Source organism: Agrilus planipennis, unplaced genomic scaffold (assembly GCF_000699045.2).
Source record: "Agrilus planipennis isolate EAB-ADULT unplaced genomic scaffold, Apla_2.0 scaffold88, whole genome shotgun sequence".
NCBI classification, from domain to species: Eukaryota; Metazoa; Arthropoda; class Insecta; order Coleoptera; family Buprestidae; genus Agrilus; species Agrilus planipennis.
In genome coordinates, this window is record NW_020438872.1 from 1,038,064 (window position 1) to 1,055,716 (window position 17,653).

The window sequence follows — 17,653 nt, forward strand, 5'->3', positions numbered from 1 at the left end:
ATCACTATAAATAAAACCAAAGATAGGATGGAAATGTAGTTGTGGATTCTGTGTGTTGTTTATTTCTCCTTAAAATCCTCTCTGCAATATTAAACTTTCTATTTTCCTCATATTAGTTTCATCGTTTTCTAATATTTACCGTCGCGTCTATATTATTGACCTATGTACATCAGTAGTTGATGGTTTTCCGCTGTAAATTTTACTTAGATGTTTGGCTTTGTTGTTGATTTTCCTCCACTATATTATTTCAGCCAATATCCTGGAAAATGGACCTCCCATTGGCAAACCTGTGTTTTGTTTGTACGTGTGGTTTTGTTCAATTTAAACTTAATAATTCACGTAACACCCATAGTAATTATAAAAACAGTATGAATAAGACAATATATTGGGAAATGTACCTTTCCTAGAAACTATGATGAACAGGGTACAAGCGAAAGCTTTTTAGGAATATATATATATAGGTAAATGTCTACCTCAGTGAGATTACAATTTATTTATCATTATCATCAGTATTTCTTTCAATGTTTAGTTGATATCTTGCAATCAATAATTCTATTATCCAAGATATAGAAATTGTTATCAAAACTAAACTTTGTATATGAATACACAACCTGTAACTTTGAAAATAATCCCGTGCAAATCCTACAAAGAAAATAACCGTAAGAGCAAAAACAGATCAATCGACAACTAAATTTACCAAATACTTCTCCTAGCAATAAAACGGATATTCCTTTAAAAAGCATCGATAATCCAATAGCTGAAGGTAGTCGACTTTGGTCACCCAAATGCTCCACCAAAATGAGATTCTGATTCAAAACCGTTGCAGCCCTCAAGTATCCACTCAACATTATCACCCCAATAATAATTTTATAATTACTTTGTTCTATAAAAGCTAAAATAAAAGAAAATCTTACAGCACTTATTTTTTTTTTTTTTACTTTTTGTGCTTTTTACCTGATCTTGTGAAAGCAATTAAAATCATTCCCAATAAAAATGAAACTCTTATTTGTACACCTTTTGCGAGTAAAGGAATCGTTATCCTTCCAACAATATCAGCTGCAGATTGAAGGGACATACACAGCGCTACATCGCTTATTAGGAGACCCTTATCGTTCATTAGAGTAAAAGGTAGAAGCATACCAAAAGTCAAGTTGCAAGTATTGGTCACCGATGTACCGAATATAATATGAACAAATTTTAGATCCTTAAGAAGGGTTAAGTCGAAATGATTAACAAACTTTCTCCATTTCGAAATTTCTTGAGCTTAAAACAATTAAATAAAAAAATGCATATGTGCTAATAATTAATGAACTATTAACCTCCCAAATTTGTCTGATCAGATCTTTGGGATTCTTCTTCTGAACTACAATCATATTTGGAGTATTTTACAGTTGAATTCCTGCCCAAAAGTAGTAGACTTCCTTCACTTTTGTCGCAGTCTTCTTTCAAATGCCATGCAACCGGCTAAATTAATATTTAATAATTATGTCCAGTGTTGTGCTACAGGAACTTACGTGAAAAAACAAAGTTCCAGGTAAAGCGTTTAAACAAACGGCTCCTAAAATTAAAACAGTTCCTTTGTACCCAAATTCCCTTAACAAATGCTCGACCAGAAGAGGCATTAAAAGCTGACCAATGCTCGTCCCTACCAAGGACCATCCAATTGCATAAGATTTCTTTTTGTCAAAATAGTCAGTTATAGTAACAAATATTGTAGGAACCAAAATGCCGCGACCAACCCCTAAAACATTCCTTTTTTTAGGTACGTATTAGAAGAAAATTTCCTTCTGTGTGTAGCATATGTGCTGTAACAACAGAAAATAAATAATATATCATTACGTCGTCTTTCAAAGCTTTATGAACCTTGACTTTACTTATATCAGTGGATTTTATAACGCCTCCTCTGAAGATGCCTTGACGGTATCGTATGAAATTTTAAGCAAATTCAAAGCGCTTTGACTGACTATGAATACCAGGCTTCCTAATTTCACTAATGAATTGTATAAATTAACAACAAGTTGCTATATAGTGCTAATGGATAACAGCATCCCTTATTTTCGTTAATTTCTTCATTAAAACGGCGCATTCAGTTACAACTTCGTTTTCTGCTGTTTGATTTTCAAAGGAACGCTGCAAAGCCCATTATACACCTCTCACATCAAAATGAGCAACAACTTGAGAAGCAAAAGTGACTCAAATTTGATCAAATCCTGCGTGAATTAATCATATTCACTTTCATCGTCCTTATTTATAAATGCGTGCCCTTAATAACCTAAAGCCAGCTCTCATAAGTGAAACGTCTGGCTCAATTCGCATTAAGATAAAAACTGAACGAAATCATCACATTAAATATAATAAATTTTACGAACCTACCAGAAAACCATAACTGAATAGAAGCAAAAATATATTACTGGCCATACTGCTGACTATCATCCCCGCTGAAGAAAATAAAACCCCCAAAACAGCAATGCCTCTCTTAGGATAAATTTTTAAAAAAGGTCCTATTATAAGTCCTGATATATTTAAAAGCATGGTGTTCACATTCATTACAAAACCGACTCCAACGGTTCGGTAGCCCATTTCTTCCATATTTTGCCCATAAATTAGACCGTACTGACTGGAAAGGGACAAATTGGCCATCTGGTTTCAAAACACAAACATAATTGAAAAACAAACACCTGCTTTAAACAAAACCAAACACATACAAGTACTTACGTTAACAATAGCACCACCGATAACGACCCACCAGCCCCATCCCCCATCTGGAGGCAACATTTTTTGTTTTACACTGCTCATGACTACTTTACTTTTTGATTAATAAAGCAATGCACAAATTACTTTATAATGCACTTATTTTGTTTTCTTATCATGTCGAATACCTGATAGTGTAAATACCAACTGATCACTATCAAATGCTTTTACACATGAACCAACGCTTATCTAGGTATCAATACTTGTTTCAATTAATTGTTAATTGGTAATCATAAATAATAATGTTCCAGCGTCTAAATTTGGATGGGCTCAGATAGTTTATTAACACATTCCATTATTTTTAATAAGAGCGTTTCACAATTGCTACAAAGTTCGAATTATTAAGATGAAATTTTAACTTAATAAGTACCTAGTATAATCAAACATAATAAAAACTCGATAAAGTTTATTTACAAGAGGAGCTATTGTTCCACGAGAGCTAAAATATTATTTTTGAAACTGTATGCGTCAACCCCTGAATAACCTGTTATTAATGACGTGTCAATTAAATGTACCCATAACATTGTTTCTGCATTATTTCGTACTAGCAAACTTAAACCATGATTTATTATAACTTTAGCTAACTTTTTGTACAGAGAGAAAAGTAATCATCGCTTTCGGCGTAATTTTTGCGTGTCTTCGACAAAAACTTGCGCCCAACTTTTGTCAAAGGATTTACTAGTCTGGGCGAAACTAACGACAACTTACAGGATAATTTAAGGACGTATTACTTTATACTTTCCAAGTTCTACATTTATCTATTCAAGTTACACCAACATAAGGATTTAAATAATTTATTTAAGAAATAAACTGATAAAAAGTTGAAATCAACAGTCTATTATCTGTTACAATGTGACAGTTGCGAAATAGGTTTACATCGGATAAAATTCCAAATACCCTGTAATTTTACTATTTTTGAAGACCAATAAGCTATTGCTGAAAGTATACACATCGATGTTGTACAGTATGTGAAATTGATAAACATTTAGTATCTGGCAAACTACAAAAACAATTGATATAAATGAATAAGCTTCGTAATATAGAAAATCATATTTTTAATTAATCACATTCAATTTCTTTCTGATAAATTGGATGATTTCTATGCCGCAGAAAAGTAACGCATTTTTTGAGGCAGACGGTAAACAACTAAAGTTGTTTTTATATATTTCCAACTTCTAGCACCATCTCTATGTACTTCCACAACTCATTGTCCTAGATAACGGACTATTTCAGATTTATCAGCTTTTCACTAGAACTTCTAGCACCATCTACTGACTAAATGCCATATACAGTGGGGAAAAGCTCTTCAAACTCATATTGATTTTTCACTTTTCGCAAAGCAGGCAACTTTCCCGTGAAGCTCACATTAAAATAATTTTCCGAAATAGTTTCTACATCAAGAAAAGTTCAAATTATCCAATTTTCGCCTCCTAACCAGAAGAGGTCCGCAGCGCACGGAAAATCGGAAAATTCTGCGAACATTTCCTTAATGATACTGACTTTGTGTTCAACTTTTTTACAGCTTCCGAAAGGTGATCACTTCCGATACATACGTAAGTATATTTCAACGAAATTGCATTTTATTAAGAGAAAATCTGGTTTCAAATAAAAAGTTTTGTATCTACTATCGACAATACATCAGAACAATAAAATATTTTGTAAATAATTTAAAAAGAAGTTTTAATGAAATTACTAAGTAATTATTTTGAGTATTACATACAAAGAAATACTGTTTATTAAACGCACTATAACTACAGTATGGTTGTTTATTGACTCCCCATATTAAAAACTAACACAATTTATCGTTATTTACGATTTGAAAGCCTATAAAATAATCGTGCACATTTTATGTCCTTTCAGGATAATGTTCTCATAAAATCGGTTTTTCCCAGAAATATCAGAAAAACTTGATGAGGGCGTTTTCCATTCACTAAAGTGCAACTTTAAAATATACCTCGATATTTAATGCGAATTTTTAACAATTGTTAATTTAATCATGTGGGTATTATTATTTAACATAATTTGGTGTAAAGAAATCCTAAAAATACAGACCAACTCNCAAGGATTTTTAAAAATATTTTTAAATTTTAATAATAATTAAATTTATTTTGATAAGCAAACACATTTAAGAAGAATTTTCGAAGTTGTTATTTGATTGTAGTACTACCAAAATATTTTTTTTAAAATTTATATTATCCTACGAAGAAATTAAATATCAACAGGTCCTTGGAAGAGTTAGTGTATGTTAAGGTCCAAGTCCTGCGTGCGCTACAGCAAAAGAGAAATACCGTCTCCTATCTATCCAGGTGGCGCAATCATGCGTTCCTGTATCCCACGAAGCCGACTTAACCAGCAGCTTTCATAGCTTCTGTTTTCTACTTCAGTTTTGCGCCGGTTGCTGCCCGCATAGCCTGGTGCACAAGTGGTCTGTCACCCCAAAGCGCGCGTCAATCGTAAACTTCTACAACCGAAGTCAGCATCAAGTAAAACCATCAATTCTCAATCGCAATCAAGATGAGTGGATTCTCGTTAGTTTTACGATGATGGCCAATCAATTACTAGCAATAATTATCATTTTTCAATTAGTTTTCGACCATTTTATTTGCGAAGGTAACAATCAAGTGCTACAGCAAAACATTCGACATGGACGTTCCAGAACAAACTTCTTACGTGGTACGCACCACGAAGATAATTTGTTGGAAGAGAAAACCAAAACTCCCTACGATACCTACGATTCTGGTTCTCAGAATTTTATAAATATTACTGACCAACTCAAAGCTTATGAACTGACCGAATTTCTAACTGATCATGAGCCGATCCTGCAAAAAATTTTTGAAGACAAGATTAGTAGAAACATTTCCGACCCCGATAATGTCTATTCGAACCGTAACGACTCGGAAGAATGGGATGACAAATCCTCATTCCTGGACAGTTCACTAGAAGAAGTATCGTCGGTAGTTCCTACAGTAAAAAATGAACATGTCGATATAGTAACCAGATTCTTGAGAATAGTAGAATCTCAACACTTGTTAGGTGAAAATTGTTCGGCTGGAACCGATTTAAATTTAGGTGAGGGGGTTGTCGATAGATATGCTCAAGAAAGATTTCGCGTTGAAGCCGAAGTTGCTGTAAATCGAGCCAACATGCTTACACGGTTATGGAAATACGCGGATCCTGAAGTTGTTACATCTGAATACTTCTTGCACGTATCCTTATTTTCAATGATAGAATTTGACGACGACATCTTCGCTGCTGGAAATTGTTATGACCGTTACCAATACAGAGATTATTGGCTATTTTGTCCCTACGCATACAGATTACCGGAGGGTCCTATTCTAGCGAAGGATTTAGCTGTCGAATATAAATATTTAAGCAATACTTCTGAATGGTTTTACATTGCCCGAAAAAATGCCGAAAATGTCATCAGAAACTACAACCAATTCAAAAGAGGTAAGATTACCATTTTTCTGTTCAAGGATACCTATTGTATTGTCCTTTTGTTTAGAAACTGTTTACATGTCCGACTCGCTTACGAAAAAAGGGTAATAACAATTTATCAATTTCGGTTTTGTTATTATAAAACTTTCTTTCCAACGAAGAAAAGTCAATCTAACGTCCTTCTGAGATTGAGTATACTCTTTCAATGCGGTGGCAAAGTTGACCAATACTGAAAACATTTTCTTTAATTTGAGTTGAAATATCACATTCATATTGAAATAATCTCAATATTTCTCAAAAAAAAAATTTAAAAGGTACATTTGTTAAGCATTAATTCACATTGTATTACAAGCTTAGGAGATTTAATCCTGAGCTTTTATGTAAAAGGGGACGCATACGTTTATTATTTTAAGAAATAAATAAAATATTATAAACTATAGGAAATCGACTTCTCCATCATCAAGATGTGTCAAGAATTAGATCTTTGTCGCACCCCGATATCGAAAAACGCGACACCCCCTTTTATTCATTTCTACAATAACTTTGCTTTAAAGCGATGTTTTGTCTTTTAACGTACCTAGAAGTCCTGTTTGATAGTGACAGGATTCCACTATTTGAAAATGTAATATTTCGGAAACGGGAGTCCGAAATAAAAACTGACAAATAAAGGACTTGCTAAAGATACTACACTTGCGCTCAGGCATGCTAAAAAGAATTTCATTCCCATTTCAGAGAACACAACAAAAGAAATATTTTTACTACCATTTGAAGTACGGTCTCTGTCTAAACATTTTCAGAAATTTTATTCATGCGTCTAAGTCTAAAAGTATAATGTGCATTCTCCACAATCTATAGTCTCAAACAATATTCATAATAGCCTACTTATACTGCAAGGAGGAAAAAATCAATTATAATATAGCCCACCGGCAGTGCCCCTAAGAAATAATTTTAAGATTACGATTCAAGTCATACTTCTACTAAATTTAAAAAGTACTACCTATTCAAACCACCATCTATGAAAGTGTGAACCTAAACGGTCGAAAGGTTTTTTACGTCTACAAAACCACAGAATATTATGGATTATTTCACAAACTTCGACAGATAACAGAAAATTCAATTAATGTGGAAACGTGCGCGCAAGTACGTCTACATTCCTATAGGCCTCAAACAAAGGAAAACAATTATTAAATATTTCATTTGGAAACTTTCCGAGTTTTCTTATAAATAAGTAAAAATCAATGTTTAAAAACTATAATTAACGTTTCACTCACAATAAAAATAGCAATGGGTTTTAAACTGAAAAAAGGGAATGCCTGAAATGTTTCTGAAAATTTTTTTTAACGACGCCAACGTGAAAAAGAACGAAATTTCACGCTGTTAATAAAACAGATTAATAAAACACTGGATGTCAGTCATGGAATGCTACCGAAAAACATCAAAAGAAAAATTAATTGATAAATACTGAAAGACAGATAACATGAGAGTAACAAAGCCTACATTTCAAATCATTTTGAAAGGTAATAACAGTTCAAAATGTATAATTGCAGTTTTGAATGTTTTACTGTCTGATAAAACTATTGAGAATAATTACTGTAAAATTATTTATTGAAAGATTCGTTTACGTCATTCACATAATCAGCAAGAAGCAATCCAGCAAGTAATGGCAACACACAATCATTGAATAATAATACGCCCGAAGACAATAATATAATAATCGTTTTAAATGAATTTGCGTCTTATTTTCCTAATGTAATCTGGGACAGTAATAAGAGAGATAAAATACGTGCCGCACGTCGTTCAACAATTTCTCCACACGCAATTTCTTAATAATCAATAACGGCAGCATCTGAATCTTATTTCAGGATTCAATTGAAGAATGTTTATTTAGGAAATTTGGAAATTGTTTTAGCAGATGTAAGTAAAAAAACAGTTACCCATATTGTAACAGAATTAAATTATCATTTTTGATATAAACAGATGTGAACTTCCAATTAACTTATCGACGTATTGAAGTGAGCTATGCAATCTTTTTATGTGTACAGTAAAAATTTAATTAAACGACCAAGTGCGAGACAGCGACCAACTAAAGAATAGTAATTTGATCTTAAACACTCGGGAATATGCTGCCGTGATGACGAAAACATAATACTTAGACTTCCGAACTGCTCAAACTACCGCAATAGGTGCATTTTAAACTATTAAAAGTTTAGTCAACTCTTAGTTTTAATATCAAAGTTTTGTGATAAAGCGCGCTTAATTTAAAGCTTCTTCTTTACAACAATATTATTATATATACACATGGGATAAGGCGATATTAATACGTAATTACTAATTGTCAGGTTTTACGTTGTTTTCATGAAGGCAATTTCGGTCATCGATCTATATCTGATAAAACTAAGGCTGGTCAATTAATCAATTCACTTAAGGCGATAACAAAAACCGAACACTCAAAGAACTTGGAAGTTCGTTTATCACCGGCTGATGGAATAGTCCATAGAAATAGAGATAAGGCGAGAGAATTTTACACCATTTGCCAAAGGAAAACACAACAAAGTAAACACCGAATTGATCGGTCATTTTAACTACAAAGAAAAGAATGTTGTTTTTCCGAAATTTTCAGCTTCTGAATACTTTTAGAAATGAGCCCCACTCTCCCGAAATAATGTACAAACAATAGACCTTACTGTTTTATGAATTTTACATAATCCTACAAGAACTCTCCCGATGGATTCATCATTATTATTAATTCATAAATTCGGCTGCTTTCGCTTCTAACTTGGGGATTAATAACATTTTCTTCCAACCAAACTTAAATTTTATTAAATTTCTGGTCGATAAAGGCTGGTGTACTTGTAACCGAAAAGGGGGATTATAAAGAGAAATCGTTTTGTTAGAAAATAGCTTCGGCACGTCATAATTTTGCTGTTAATTAGTTTTAATATTCGCAGACTTGTTTTAGAAAGGGAAGGGTCGAAAGTGTACGTGGTGCTAGTAGTAGTATCGTTCGGAGTTCGGAGTACTACTCAGGCCATTTGAGGCCGTGGACTAAATTAGCTGTCTTCCTTTAATTAAAAAATTACCATCCTCTATTAAAGCAACGTTTATGAATTAATGTAAAGGCAGACATTCATTTCATTTTGACTGTATTTCGTTTATTCGTTTTAATTCTATTTAAACTATTAAGCCGGACTTGTTGCTGTGGAATTAACGACCAAAAGAACAAGGTAACAAACTAACCAATTTGAGGGGTTTCCTGTCAATCTACATAAATACAAAGACAACAATATCCGCTGCGTTACGTTACACTTAAATTCGTCAAATTCTTTTAATTCAAGTACGTCCGAAACGTGACAAATTCATCTGAGATTACTCTTTAATTGCTTGTTATTGACACAAATCGTCACAGTCGATTTGGTTCAACTAAATTAAGCCAAACTGATAAAAACTCTTACTCAAATTAAAAAAGAACAGAGACAAGTTTGTGATTTCCCTTTCAATCCATTTAAACTTTTCAACTGTTTCAAGTGTTTTGCGAAACTTTTAATTTTGCGTAGGTTAGAGCCTACATAATATGATCACAGAACTTTAATAAAGATTAATGAAGTTTTACTAAACCTTACGTTTCTAAATCCTCTTAAAATTGCTTTAAATAAAATGGAAGCGGTATTGACAAAACAGTATTGTATGAAAATAAATAAAATTAACGCAAGGAATAGTAGGGATATAACGCAGGGTCGAGTCACCTTCAACAAAAGGAAGTCACTTCTGTGCTCGCAAATGGTTAATTTAGAAATTCGAAAAAGATTGTTAAAGGTGTATGTTTGGAGCGCGGCGCTGTACGAGTGCGAAACATGGACGGTGGTGGCGGCGGAAAAGAAAAGGTTAGAAGCATTCAAAATGTGGTGTTACACCCGAATGATGAGGATACCGTGGATAGAGAAGGTTAGAAATAAAAAGATATTATAAAGAATAGGAGAACAAAGGAACTTATTAGACCTCCTCAGCACATCATAATCAACCAAAAAATTATGTGTATCAGTACATTGCCACAAAAGCTCTTCCAGCTGATTTATCGTGACCAAGTCCGTTTCTGTTTTTATTTCAATGGTAAAATAAACGAACACCGATTAAAATTTTAGTTCAGACTTTGTCTGTTTTTTTTTGCATGCATAACGACTAAATCGTAAAAAAACTTTTAAAGTTGGCTCCTTCTTCGTTCACTTTAAGTGTAATTGCAAACTTAATTTTAGGAAGTAACGTAAAGAGCGTGCTTGAACTTTTTTTTGTTTCCAACTGACTTCCGAGACATAATGGCGCCGAATGATACTTTATGCAAAAGTAACATTATTTTCCTCTGCAATTTTCCAGTTGACTATAAATTGAAATTTCAAATTACTTCTTATTAAAACCTCAACACGTGTTGCTAAAACAGCCACAAGAATTGAAGAGCATCTAATCTACTTCTTTCATTTCGATGGTGCTTCCTGTAACTGTTTTTGAATACCATTATTTCGAATTTAACCGAATTGGAAGAGTTAATATTCAAAAACGGAACAAGAATACAAGAAATAATTACATTTACGAGACTGATACAAAAGTTGTTGTTGTTGTAAATAGTAAAAGCGCCAAAGTTTTATTGGACGAAGTCGCCTGGAAGTGTAGCAATTAAATTGTTAAGTAAAATAACGCCCACAATCAATACCTTAGACGCGGGATGAAAAAGGAAAACGATAAATTGTTTCGACTGCCACCTCTAAATTCATAAAAACAACACAAAACTGCTGTTAGGTAAATTGAAATTCGTTGATTTAATCAAGCAGAAACTTAAATGAAATTAGTTCCGTTCGCTCTAGCTCAACAAATAATAAACTGACAGGAAGCAACTTGAAACGTTGTCGCATAAATGCTTAATATTATGCAAATAGGTACGTCAATTATTTTTCAGGTTTGAAAAGGTTAAAGCTGTCATCGCCGTCGGTATTTGAAGAGAGTTCGGCGGCCGTGTTCCAGGATCGGATCTCCTTCTTTTGTGAGTCTGCGTTATCCAACGTTTCAACAGTTTCTTTAGATGGCATCATCAGGGAACGCAGTGAAGGATTCCCACATTTCCTGGTCAAATTCCAACCGATGAAGCCGTCGAAACGTTGTATAAACGACTCTATACGCAGACTCACCAATAAGAAGGATAATTGATCCTTGATATCCAAGTATCACATTTTAGGATTGTTTAAATAGAAACAAAATTGTTTCCGAATTTTCAAATTAACCGATCTCGATTACAAAAGTGACTTGTTTTTGTCAAAAGCGACAGGATCCTGCGAAAAAAATACATGGTCCTTTAAAGTTAATGGTTGACGAGCTTAAACATCAGCCTCTTGAACGTTGAAACGTTAATTTAAATGTAAGTACTGTTACTAATAATTAGCAACCAAATTGGCCCACGTAATTCAGAATAATCAGCAATTAGTTCAAAGCACGACAAATTAACAATACTAGGCTTACACGTCGACATTATTAGGTCACTGTCTACAACCCTGATCTCGTTAAGATTACGTATAATCCCTATCAATGGTTGTTCATAAACCCTTAGCAGATCCCGAATAGTTCAGCCTAAACAAACTGACAATTTAATTTAAGAATTGTCAAAATGTACACTTCAGGGTGTCATTACTAAGTCATCATCATCATTTGTCATAAGGTCATCAGTCTTAAGACTCGTTGGACATGCACTTGCACTTTTTCCTATCCTGATGAGCTAATCTTTGCGTTTCCTTAAAACTAGAACATCCCACATCCTTAACTATTTGTGAACAGTAAACTAGGTCTATCTGTACACCTGTTAACTCCTGTTTCTGTCTCTAATATGTCTCTGACTGGCCCTTTACGCTTAAAAGGTTTCCTACCAACATTCCGCCTATTTTTTATTGACTTCCATAGAGTCCTCTGCTCTCCTATTCTTTCTAAAACCTCTTCATTTCCAACCTTCTCTATCCACGGTATCCTCATCATCGCCTGTAACACCACATTTTCTTTTCCGCCGCGCTCATTGTCTATGTTTCGCACCCGTACAGCGCCGCGCTCCAACCATACACTTTTAACTTTAACTTAAACGTTCGCGAGTCTAGAAGTGTGTCTTCTTTTTATTGAAGGCGACTCGATCGACCCTGCGCTATCCTCTGCTTTATATCCCTACTACTCCTTCCATCCTGACTTATATGACTTCCTAGATACGGAAAAGCAGTCACTTCTTCTAATTTTTCGTCTCCAACAAACTAGTACATATTTTCATTTTTTATTACATTTTAAATTTCTACTGTTTCTGTACAGATGGCGATATACCACCAGTTAGTTTTTACGGTTATTGTAATTAGTTAAGCGTATGCATGTAATAATTTACCACCTATGTCTGACAGGTGTTGTACATACCTTAAAGGAACATGTCAAGTACGAATTTAATGCAATGTTTATCGCCGTGGTCGTGTATGGGTCGCATTAATAACGTTTTTTTCTTTAAAAGTTCATTTTAATATTTCGCTTCATGTCGTATGCATGTACTTACCTAAATAATGGCCTGTTCTTTGTGCACGAAACAATTGCATCGATAAAGCTCCGCTGTAGCTCATATGTAACTCACGGAAAAGTAGTAATTTGAGGAAGGCCAGCAAAAAAAAATGCCAGGGTTAAACATTTCCAACTGTGATATATTAATTCTTAAGTCTTCTATCCGGACATGAGAAATATATCTCATTAACTTTATTGAATTGAAAACTTCTTTCCTCACGCATCATGAAGATTAACAGAGTGTAATAAGGAGAACTTAAGATTTAGACCTTTTGCTTTGTCCATGAGAGTGAACTGAACATTAAGACAAATTAAGATAAGCTTTTTTCTAACAGTGTAATAAAGATGATGGTAAAATTGGATTCTTGACGTTATAACATTTGTAGAGAGGTAATTTCTAAATTCTGTTTCTGAGGTGCTTTCTAAGTTTGTTTTAATCACCGCTTTTTCTGACAGAAAATCGTCAAGTTGTTTGAACAATTATCTGCGAACAGACTTGTATAAGTGAACGTTAGCAAACATGATGTTACGTTGTTAAAATTTCTCTAATTGGTAATTCAATAATAAAAACGACAGTCAGAAGTAACAAAGCATGTTGCCTTAGGAAACAACATTTCCGCGAGATAATAAGGTATTTTCTTTTAAAATTCAAATTGGAAGAATGGGGAAAGCCTCGCCCAAGTCGCTGTCAAGAAAAGCGAAAATCAGTCCGTAACAAAGCATTTACAATACCAAATTCTTCTTCATTAGCGCTAGTAAAACATTGTAAGTTCACAATGTCTATTCTCAGAATTTTTGTATTTACTTAAATGTTTCCTTTCCGTTTAATTAATCCTACAGGTATGTAAGACGTTGATCGACCAAGTTTACAACATTGTAAGCGCTTCTCACTGAGATAGTTCAATGGTTGCTACATAAACAGTTTTCGTATAATAAAGGTGCAGGTGTGAGAATTTAATAATAACTTTGTTATTTCGTCAGGTGCAGATTAAGACGGCTTAGGTATAATTTAGTTAACTCGTCAACAACTACCGACCTATTCCATAGTTAAATACATGTTGTCATACCTTTCCTATGTGAAGTTAAATATTCCTAATATTATCACAATTTACCTTAGAGGGGCATGAAATCCTTCAGTTGCACTAAATTTAACTAAGGTAGGGCGGGAATCGTGGGAATAGGTGGGTGGTGGTTCGAGTGAAGACAGAAGCGAATGAAACATTTATCTGCGGAATATTACTGCCCCTAAGTGATCCAAGAAAACCACAGAAAAATTTGGACCAAGGCGGACGGATCCGGACTCGAACCGGCGTCCTCCCGAATGCTAAGCAACGGTCTAAACCTCTAGGCCATGCCGCTCGGTAGCAGTAAATACCAACCAAACGGTTATACACTGCTTGCACTTGGATACTAAGTCTATAAACTCCTTCTTTAGGAGCGGCATGACTTAGAGGTGTAGTCCACAGATTAACACTCAGGAGAAGATCGATTCGATTCCGGACCTGATCAAAACCAAGAACTTTCTTAAAAAACTAAAAATCAATCAACTCATAAACCTCTGGAATATTGAAATCCAGTAAATCGCTTAGCTTGTAATCTTTATGAGAAGTCAAAAGAGATGTTTTTCTCGGTGGGATTTCTGAATGAATGAACTCGTTGATCTATACTGTAAAAATATACAAGTACCGTCTGAGTAAGCGGTGTATACCTGAAAGGATAATGCGCCCCCAGTAAGAAAAAAGTAAAGAATGGGGGAAAAGAAATTCCCTAATTGGTCCATAATAAAATTTCCGAACAAAAACCTAACTTAACAAAAGTCAACAAAACGGCATTTAATGCTGAGCGCCCGGTGGAAAAACACAATTTAAATTAAAGCGCCAAAGTTGATTCAGTTTTATTTACTTTCACTAAAAGCTTACTCCAATCCCGATCTTCTAAACCATGTTTAATGCGAACGTTGGACGATCTATATTTAACAATAAAACACCTGAATTACCAACCACAATGTCATTGATTTTCAATTAAAATTCTAACGTGAGTGCGTTAATAATTTAAACCTGCCTGGATCGAACTACACGGCGTATCTACTTATAATTACGCACTTAAAAATCAACCTAAATCAACAACAAAATACTGAAACTGAATAATTAATCAAACACCAATCAGCATGGGTAAGTACGAATTAACTAAGGGCAATAACTAATTCAAAAATTCCGTAACTGATGTAAATGTTTCGGTTAAATCTCCTCCGTCAAAGGAACTGAACGGCATAAATAATTAATAGAATTGTAAATATGCATAAATCTCAGATTAGAGCAAAACTAATTAGCGAACTGAGAATTCTGACAAACTGAGTTATATTTTAATTATGACGTGCAACTTTGGAAACTGCCACGTACCGCGTACTTAAATACATTTAAAAAAAAAGGGAAATGAAAATTACAGCCTCCGCTTAAACCTACTCATTATTTACCCTGTTACCGAATTAAAAACATTCATACATATAAGTTTTAAGTAAAACGAAGCTCGGTTTAATCCGTAAGTACTGCACATATTAAAAAACAAATTTTTCTTGCATTTCGTAGTATTTTTTTCGAATAATCCAGCAGACTGAAAGATTTTATTTCTCTAAACAGTAATGGGCAATGCAACCTTGTATAACCGTGAACTATCTGATATTGCGAGGACTTATCTTGAAGTCACCTGAAACTTCTCGAACTATCTTCCGAACTAAATATCTAATATAAGGAGCGAGAGCAATTGGAAATTCTTTAAGCTGTTTTAATGCTAAACTTTTCAAAAATGCCTCCTCTTAAAGAAAAGTCAAGCACTTACTTTTTCGGGAAGCGAACAAAATACGTGGGCGACGCGACGTTCTCACAGCTTTGCCGATCAAAGCTATCAAAAGTAATAATTTCAAATAGAAGAAGTCTTCTCGATTGGCACAGGGTGAATATTTAAAACCTGTTTTCCAACTTTCATGGAATTCCATTTCCGTAGGTTGATACTTTCATTTCCGTTTAGTAGCTGTGACATATGTAAATTTTAATCTTATTTTGACTGCCAGCGAACACTAGAAAAAAACAAAAAGTAATACTTCGTAGGTCTGAAAACAATGTAAAGAATCTGTCACAAAGAGTTTGTAGGTCATGAAAAGCTTTCTATTTAATCTATACTCAGAAAGCCATCTTCTACGTTTCATTCCTAAAAAACATATATATATGAAAAGTATTATGGCTATTGACACCTCACAGGAAGCCCTGTATTTATTTTTGTAGTTAGGTACCACTGAAATTGTTGTTTCTTTCGAAATAAAAACAATCAGTTACCTTTGCAAACACAATGATAACTCCATGAATTCCAATTTCCTTTAAAAAAGCTAGAAAGTATTTTCATAAACGAAAATCAGTCGCATAGAATGGATTACGGTGGAGAAAATTCAGAAATTCGCTATGTCAAATATCCCGAAAATTTTGATTACAAAAAATCTGTTTAATGCATTGATGTTGAAACCACTGGCAAAATTCCATTCCAGTCTCTTTGACTACTTTTATACGTCGAAATAGGATTGCCACTCATCCGAACTACCACATCAATAACTCAGTCGACATAATCCGATAACAAACTTTCCTTTAACTAATTCAACATTAATTTCAAAACTTTTTTCTGTGTTTTCTAAATGTACATTGACCTGACTATTATCTAGAACCTTTTTCTTTAAAATTATATAGATTATAGATGGGTGTAACAGATAATGCCTTGCATCGAAATCGCAAACATTTTTTTATCATCAATATTTAACACTTTCTAGTGCAACGGATACTAATGGTTCTAATTAGTTGCTAGTTTGCTTTATGAAAATGTAGAATTAGCCTTTACCAGTTCTAAATTGCTGTAAATAGCTACTACAACCTGTACAGTTCCTGGAAACGGATTATATTATCGTCAACTTTCCATTTAAAGTTAAAAGTTTAATCTTTCCACATCGACACTCCATGTAATCTAACGGTATCACGAATGCAGTAAGACTGCCATTATTAAAGTCAATAAATTCCAGACAATTCATATTAAAGGCAATGCCTTGCCTTGATGGCTTATATGAAACTATTAACTATACTATTTCAGGTTCAAAAACTCATAATCATAAACCGACAATAGTTTTCCTAAACTTAATTACAGTAACCGAAATTGTCATCCCTATGCCAAAGAACAGTTATCATGCGTTATCTATTTGTATCATTAAATAAACTGATCATTACTCATATGATTATTAATTCGAAGCCCATATTTGATACGTTTTACTAGAAGGTCAATTCATGTTTCTGTCATATTTAAGTATTGTTTTAAATTTTTATTTAATACATTTATTTTTTTTTTAACATAAGTATATCTACCCTTAAAAACTAGTGACCGTAACGACTCGTTGACTTTGAGATTGGCCAAACCAAACCTTACAAAGTAAAAGTTAAATTCTTTCGGAGAACCATAAACGTAAAGCGTCATGAAAAGAAATAGGTACAACTGATTGGCCTTTTAAAATACAGTTGCATTATAGAACACCCTTGACCTGGATGAAATCAATTCAAGTTAAAATACGGAATAAAGACAAACGATTTTTTTAACCTTAAAGTATAATAAGTACCATAATGTATTGCGAGTTTTGACTACAATCTTGTGAGATAAAAATGAAATTATATGTACCTACCGGTGTGCTGAGTGTAAAACTGCAATGACCATCAAATGTTGGCAATCTTTCAATAACTGACACAACCCATATCCGCAAATGTAATGATTCCCTACGGGAATGAAACGTATTATCTGAACATTTCAAATTGTTACATTATTTGTCAGAACTCTATATATGTCAAATTAGTATTCAAAATAATTCAGATACCTATCTAAC

At 33.7% G+C, this 17,653-nt stretch overlaps 2 protein-coding genes across 4 annotated transcripts in view; one reads left to right on the top strand and one right to left on the bottom strand.

Annotated features, from left to right (window-relative positions):
* Positions 1-369: 369 nt before the first annotated feature.
* LOC108738261 (monocarboxylate transporter 3-like) lies at positions 370-2,886 on the bottom strand. Of its 3 annotated transcripts, none has more exons than XM_018471616.2 (7): positions 2,716-2,886; positions 2,370-2,617; positions 1,515-1,741; positions 1,320-1,464; positions 955-1,263; positions 698-892; positions 370-642 (listed from the first exon to the last, which is right to left on the bottom strand). In XM_018471616.2, the coding sequence occupies exons 1-7, from the start codon at positions 2,760-2,762 to the stop codon at positions 491-493; spliced, it is 1,323 nt and encodes a 440-aa protein (XP_018327118.1). In that variant the 5' UTR covers positions 2,763-2,886; the 3' UTR covers positions 370-490. The 3 variants fall into 3 exon arrangements, with proteins under 3 accessions (XP_018327118.1, XP_018327117.1, XP_018327116.1); XM_018471615.1 differs by having other exon boundaries at positions 2,412-2,640; XM_018471614.1 differs by having other exon boundaries at positions 2,370-2,640.
* A 2,362-nt stretch (positions 2,887-5,248) lies between these two features.
* The window catches only part of LOC108738265 (probable G-protein coupled receptor 158), a 115,951-nt gene continuing 103,546 nt past the window's right edge, over positions 5,249-17,653 (top strand). The window contains exon 1 of the mRNA XM_025978927.1: positions 5,249-6,201. Within this exon, the coding sequence (XP_025834712.1) occupies positions 5,292-6,201 (910 nt within the window). The 5' untranslated portion in view covers positions 5,249-5,291. The remainder of the gene's footprint in view (positions 6,202-17,653) is intronic.